This window comes from Sycon ciliatum, unplaced genomic scaffold (genome assembly GCF_964019385.1).
Source record: "Sycon ciliatum unplaced genomic scaffold, ocSycCili1.1 SCAFFOLD_2049, whole genome shotgun sequence".
Lineage (NCBI taxonomy): Eukaryota > Metazoa > Porifera > Calcarea > Leucosolenida > Sycettidae > Sycon > Sycon ciliatum.
This window is the reverse complement of record NW_027045060.1, coordinates 11,600-19,000: the sequence shown is the minus strand read 5'-3', so window position 1 is coordinate 19,000 and position 7,401 is coordinate 11,600. Positions and strand designations below refer to the sequence as shown.

The 7,401-nt window shown below is 46.5% G+C and overlaps 1 protein-coding gene across 1 annotated transcript; it reads left to right on the top strand.

Annotated features, from left to right (window-relative positions):
* The first annotated feature begins 1,147 nt into the window (after positions 1–1,147).
* LOC135830833 (uncharacterized) lies at positions 1,148–7,198 on the top strand. The gene is made up of 5 exons (XM_065343040.1): positions 1,148–1,981; positions 2,713–3,069; positions 4,133–4,174; positions 4,358–4,684; positions 6,306–7,198. Exons 1-4 carry the CDS (start codon positions 1,201–1,203, stop codon positions 4,657–4,659), a joined length of 1,482 nt encoding a protein of 493 aa, XP_065199112.1. The 5' UTR covers positions 1,148–1,200; the 3' UTR covers positions 4,660–4,684; positions 6,306–7,198.
* The last annotated feature ends 203 nt before the right edge of the window (positions 7,199–7,401 follow it).

Below are 7,401 nucleotides of genomic sequence, written 5' to 3'. Positions count from 1 at the left end.
AGTTCGGGAAATCCTTTTGGAACCCGCTATATTCTGCCCCACGTGTAATGTCCAGGGTGCAACAAACTGTGTGGAAGTACTAATAGGCTATGGCGATAATCAGTGCCAGTCAGGGTAGCTTTAAAGAGTTTTCTATGCAAGTGAGCCAAGAGCAATTTACGGAAATACAGGAAAATACAGGGAACGGTAGGCTGTTTGGTACTGGGAATTTATCAGGCAGCAATAGGATATCATCACTTGATCTGTTTCATTCAGATTGTGTCCGCTATCGTTGCTGTAAGAGCAAATCTGTACGTGCACATCAAGTGCATTTGCAGATTTTTGTGTTTCTCTTGCAATGGTTGTACATGCATACATGGTACATGAAACATGGTATGTATTTGCCACATTTGCCAGAGTGTAATGTGCACCAACTCCTTTGACCAACGTGTTGGCAATTCAAGGTATATCCGGAGTATGATGGGAAGCCTAAATTTGAGGAAATTATCGATTTTAAAACGAAGTAGTGGTAGCGACTTCGGCAATGATTTGTTTGGAAAGGGTTTGCTCCCCACTCTGGAGCTCGCGCTTTTCCGCCGACTTGACTTGACACTTGACGGATTCACGACTGCCATCTAGAGCACACGAGAAGTCCATTGAACCTTCCAGTATCTATTTTAAGACTATTATAAAGACAGTATTACAGAATCTTCACTAGTTGAGGTAATGGTAAACAGCATTATAGAGGGACCATTAGCAAAATTATCATAGCATTATTTCGTGTAGCTTTTTATAATGCAAGTGCTACTTATGGGATCTCGTACCCATCATGCATGTGCAGTTTAGCTGACAGTAGACATCATTATATGCATGCATATGGCTTGCCCCGGGTCAGCGGTGGCAAACTTCGAAAGCATTGATGCAATGCACTAATTTTCGAAGTTCATGCATTCTCATAGTGCACACCTGTGATTTGGTGCCTGAAATAGCTCATCTAAAGTGTGCACTATACTCCATCACTACAGCATGTGTGATTGTGTGTATGTCACTGTATATGTATATGTATGCATGTGTGTATGTGTGCATGTATGCATGTGTGTATGTGTGCATATGTGTATGTGTGTATGTGTGCATGTATGTACATGGGGTATCTATGTGTATTCACTACAGGTATTCTATTTTCCCGATGCCAAGCTGGTGGTTGTTCAACCTCTATGGTTGATGAAGGACATCACAGGAAAATTCTACTCGCCAAAGTCATTTCCTCCACCGATAATTACCTGTGATGAGTTTGGATTCGCTCCGCACAGCCATGTCATTGAAGTACTGGCCAAAGATTCGCTGGTGCGTGGTGAAGACGCTCTCGACATTGCCGTACGCCTAGGTATGTGTCATGTAACCGAGGATGGTGAGCAAGTCATGATTCTTCCTGCACAGGCTGAATCACGCACTAGTCTGCACTGGGAGAAAGCCAACCCCGACCAGCACATCTACTACACTGGTCGCCGTCTCTACTGTAAGTCCGGTGTCGCTATCAGCGCAGCATTGATGCCCACCATACAAATGTCACTCGTCAACTCCTTCGCCAACAGGACACGCAAGTTTCCTGTCTGGCAGGGAGGTGTTCGTGTTTCGCTACCTCTGTACGTGAACACGGACACACTGGTGGAGATCCCACACGGTCAACTCGCGCTCAACATCATAACCAGAGGGCCCGACCAGCGTAGCGTGACTTCTCAGCAGGAAAGTATCTGGGATCACATCTCTGCTCTTCCTCGCCAACAATCTCCTGGTTCTGACATGTCAACGGCGTTCGTGGATGATGGGTGCCTGCCGAGTAGCGATCTTCTGCGACAGCGGGATCAGCAAGGAGACCTGAATGCTACCATGGAGTTCCTTGCCAGTGAGCGACTGCGTGCTCAGTTTGTCATGCCTGATGAGCGGGAGCCCGACACAAGAAAGTATCATCCATATGCTGTGTCTGCAAGCTGCTGTAATGCAGGTCAGTGGCACTGTGTGTCATGCCTCGGTGTGCTCGCGTGTGTGTGCGTGCGTGCGTGCGTGCGTGTGTGTGTGTGTGTCTGTGTGTGTGTGTGTGCGTGTGTGTGTGTGGGGGGGGGGGTGTATGTGGGGTTCACTGGCCAGAGAAAAGCCACTTCAATCAGCTTCGTGGTGGATACCAGGTAAAATAAGTGGCGGTCAATTCATCAGCCTTGCAAGCTGTTGAATGGTTTAATCCCAGCACAAGTTGCTATGTCTTACATAGCTGTTCACTATCATCGCTTCCGCGATGGGCAAGTCTGAGGTCCGAGGTCTGAGGTGTGTATGTTTGTGTGTATGTGTGTGTATGTTTGTGTGTATGTGTGTGTATGTTTGTGTGTGGGTGGTTGTGACTGTTTCTCTGCATGTCTATTTGTCTCTCTGTTTGTCTGTATATTCATATGGAATGACGTGCATAAAGTCTTTTTTAAAGGTTTTATAGTAAAGAAGAAAGGATCAAGGAACTACAAGTTACACTCTAATGTACACTAACACCACCAGTTACTAAACAATCAGCTCATGCGATAATATTGCACGACACTGACCAACGGTACTGACGTTCTGCACCTAACTGGCTAGCAGCTCTAACGTTAGCACATCTTGGCTCTCCATCCGAGTCCATTAAAGGTTTTATGGCAACATGCTGGTCATAGCCCGGATTGTATTTTGTTTCACTCATGTTTCGTTGTGTAGATACGGTCGATGAACGTCGCAGAGCCACTCGTCTCTGCTCAGCCTTCTATCAGCATCGCATTCTTCTACGCCCCGACTTTCCACTGCGCGACTGTCTTCTCAAACTGATAGAATGTGGACAGGTGAATATATCCTTCCTGGACGACGTGGACGAACGTCTGAGGAACTGCCAGACCAAGATGGCTACTGATCTGTTTCGTGGGTCGATTTCCGACTTGCCTGACAGCGTGGTGCTAAAGCTAGTGGATGAAGTCCTTCCCAAGATAGCCAGTGCCAAAGATCTGTATCAGGCAATGCTGGAGTGTCCAGGTCGGGTCCTCTGTACTGTCAGCCCTAGTGATAGCCACAGCACGACTGGTAGGTGGTTGTCTTGCATTGATACATGTACTCGTGTTGTGTGTGCATGTGAGTGTGTGTGTGCGTGTGGGGGTGCGCGCACGCACACGTGCGCACATGCGTGCGTACATGCATGCATGCGTGCGTATGTGTGTGTGTGCATGCTGTGTATGTGTAGCGTATTTTTCAGAGTATAAGTGGCACTTTAAGCACCAGTAATCCACCCAAAACAAAATCTGTTTGTCTTATACAACAATGGTCAAATTGATGTTGATAAATAGGATAGATGACTGTATTTCGTGACAAAAAAACTAGGTGCAGCTTATACTCCAGAAAATACGCTTTGTATGTATTTTGTGTATATGCGGGTTTGGGTGGGTGTGGGTGTGTGGGGGGGGGGGGGGGGGGGTGGGGGTGCGTGGGTGGGGTGCGTATTTGGATATGAAGATGGATGTGGATGTATGTTAATGCATGACTGTATAGTCGCAAGTCTGGCCGGGAACTGCTGTTTTGCCTGGTCCAGTGGATCTGATCTGAATCCGGATTGGCCAGTCAAACATCCCCTGGTGTGCATGTCTAAGTATGTGTTCTTTGTTTAATACTGGCAATCACATGATGCTAGTAGATGATGATGTAATGCCAATGAGTAATGATGTCATTGCTTCTGACCATGAAGTCATCCCTCTTACCATGTTAAGGCGGTGATGTTTTGTGGCATTGCATCTGTCTTGTTTGCAAGAATTGAACTGGTTAACAAAGGGAGACATCTAGGATTCAATCTCTTCAGTTGGATTGTATAGTGCTCACAATCTATGTACTTGCGCTCACGAGCTGGTTAACAGCGATTGAAATGCATGTGTGTGTGTGTATGCATGCATACATGCATGTGTATGTGCATGCGTGTGTGTGTGTGTGTATGTGTGTGTGTGTGTGTGTGTGTGTGTGTGTGTGTGTGTGTGTGTGTGTGTGTGTGCATGCGAGCGTGTGTGTGCCGGTAATGAAACTGGCAAAATGCAATCTCTAGGGAGAGGTTTTCACATGACTGTACATGTGTGTGTTCCATGCTGTGCCAATCTGACTGCAGCTGCTTCTGATGACGTCGCCAGACCAGCAACTGATGAGTACAGTACGTTGAAGATTATTCCTGTCTTATTTTCTATAGCATATTTTCATTATTCTTGGTGTGACTGTGCTCTGGATAAGACCCATACCAAGATGCAATCATGCTCTGTTTCTCTGTAGTTCTCTATGCAGATAACAGTAGATTGGTATATTTGCCTGGATTGTGTTCTGTGCTGTATTCCCCTAGATCCCTGGGACCATCCAGATTTCTGCCTGGACAAGTACCGAAGATGGATTATCTCACTGGACCCAAGAACGTTCCGCGACAAAGCCATAGCACGGAGGCTTCTTGCAGACAACCTGATTATCAGGCACTTCATTGCACTAGAAAAGAGTGCTGGCCCAAATGTACACAACGAGGAACTGCTGCAGCACCTGCAGGGGTGCGGGCGGGCATCGTTCATCATCTTCTTAGACATCATCACAGACATGAACCCAATCTTTGCATTCAAGCGTACTGAGTTCGAGGCTCTCCTTGATCGGCCATGATGCCTCTGTTGTCATGACTACCCAGGTAAGCCAAGTGCATTATAACTGGACTTTGCTTTGAGTTCCGAGTGCAATTCCTGAAACAGAATACACTCCTTCTTGCTGACCTATGACAATGCAAATATATTGTACCATTAGCCTAATTCACTGATTATCCCGCATTGCTATACAGTTAGACCTCACATAACCGCACACATCCATTTTCCACAAAAATATCCGGATGGGCGAGGGAACCGGATAATCGAACATACATACTGTATGTATGCATGACATATGCTGTAAATCGGTACCCCGCGGTATTCTTCCGGATGGCGAGGGATCCGGATAAAAGAGGACCGGATAAGCGAGGTCTGACTGTATATCTACTGTCGTGGACATGGAAATCCAGTCGGAGGTCAAGCGGCCCCATGACAGCCATTAGTACATGTGTACTGCTATCAAAACGTGCACTGCATGCACACAACGTTCTGTACACACTGAGGGTGGCGGCCCCGGTCATTCCACTGGATTTCCATGTCAATGACAGTATATAGGGAATGTACGGCTTGTACTACAAGCTGAGTTACTATGTACATGTATTTGCACAAAGTGCTCGATATCGCGAGGGCAGGGACAAATCACTCATGTCATTCCCAAAGCTATGCACAAGATGTTGCGTTACTAGCGTCTGGCATAGCCGGGGTCCACACCAAATTATGACATATGACGGTGTGTGCCATGCGTTCGTTCACAGTCATGTCACTGGGCACGCCATGCCTGGCATGCTATCCCATACATACCCCATACCATACCGTTAATGAGAGCTGGTCAGCATTCATGCACTCTTGAAATAGGGCTTATAACGGCAGGATGATAATTATTGTGAAACAACTTTGTAGATTGTGTATGCATGAGATGTGTATCAGGGGAATGCATGCTAGACAATAGTAGTAGTACTACTACTACTACTACTAATAATAATAATAAAACAGGTCGTGTAATGAAGCAGCATAACGATAGATGTGCAAAGTCATGATGCCTGGTCCACTTCTGTTTTGGGTTCACTACGCCGTGCATTGCAGCCGCGAGCAAAACCAGCTCAGGCTGAGAGTTCCCTCCAGGATTGCTTGTCCAAAGCGCGCATTCTGAGCCCACTCAGATCGGTCATGGTCTTCAGTGGCATGTCTCTGGCAGCAGCGCTTGCCTTGACTGCCGTGGCCAGGTTCGATTTCGGGCGTCCGCGCACAATAGTGTTGGTTTGAATCTCATGTTATGTTCGGAAAAAGTTAAAAAAAAGGAAACAAAAAAGAAGCTAAGACCATAGCGTAAAACGGGACAGCTGCCAAGCTCAGGGCCCTCATTGTGCTTCGTTTTCACCTACGTCCTCATGCCTGTTATTCAAACCTCTAGGATCACCAATGCAATACGATTATCAGATACGTGTGGCTCGCTGTGGGCTAATAACCCCAAGCATTGCTCAACCAAACCAGCCATCACAAAGTTCTGAGCATGAAATTGCTCTGGGCGGGGAAACCATTCACAGCACTTCACGTTCTAAACAACGGTGGCGTGTCCCTGGACATTACGGCTCCATTACTTACTTGCAATCTATCATCTTTGAAATATCACCCACCAGATTGTGTCTTTCTTGTGTTGGTGCAATACAGGCGATGTTTCTCTGGGATCTTTCGCTACTGCTGACTTCCAGTTGTCCATTAGATTTGTATCGATCGCCGACGGTCTCCACTTGGACTTACCCTGTGAAGTATAGGTCCAGGATGGATTATTGATAAGCTGATGTATTATGATTTCCTGCATGTGGTTTACAGCCGCGTTTCAACAGACGTTCTCCAGCTCGTTCCCTTGAGCTGGTTTCACTGTCCTTGATCTCATCTTGATGAGAAAATATTTCCGGCAACATGTATTCTGTTTTCTCTGGCAAGTGCATTGCTCTTCACTGTCCACAAGTTCATGATGATGATGATGATGTCATGTCCATAGTGATGATGTCATGCACTAATCCATGCTTTCATGCCCATAGTGATGATGTCATGCCCCATAGTGATGATGTCATGCCCCATAGTGATGATGTCATGCCCACATCGTTCGGCAATGTACACTCCTTACCTATTTTACTCTATTCAAATCCCTATTTGAGCTCTCCATTTTGTATTCACTCACTCTTGTCTTGTATTACCAGCTCTGTCCGCTGGACAGTGAGCACTCTGAACAGCCTGATGATGCACTCATGTACATAGAAACTTGTACTGATACCTATGCATTTAGCACATAGACACTTGTACTTCCATACATGTATTTTATATACCTAGTGTTTCATCCCTCCGCCCTTCTGTTGATTCCCTACTATCCCCCTCTGGCCGCTGATGAGCCCTGGGATTGATATTCTATGTCGCTAACAGTTGATTTTATATTATTGGCCGAGTGAATGCTGGAGAGCCTGTCTGCATCTTCTGTGAGCTCTATCGAATAGTCATTGCCTTTACCACATTCTCCTGGACTACTGTAGTGCCTGCCCAATGAAATACTGTCGTGGGAGTCGCGTTTGCACCCTGCTCCAGTGTATATACCAACGGTTGGCAGGTCTGGCTAGGGCTGCAAGGCACCTGACATGACATTGGCTAGCTTGATCGGATCCAGTTCATCGATCAACACTTCACTTGTACATGTAGCTCAATCATGCGTGTAGCCTGGGGAGTGGGGGGGGGGGTCTCGGCATGAAAATACAATGATATGAACGTGGTC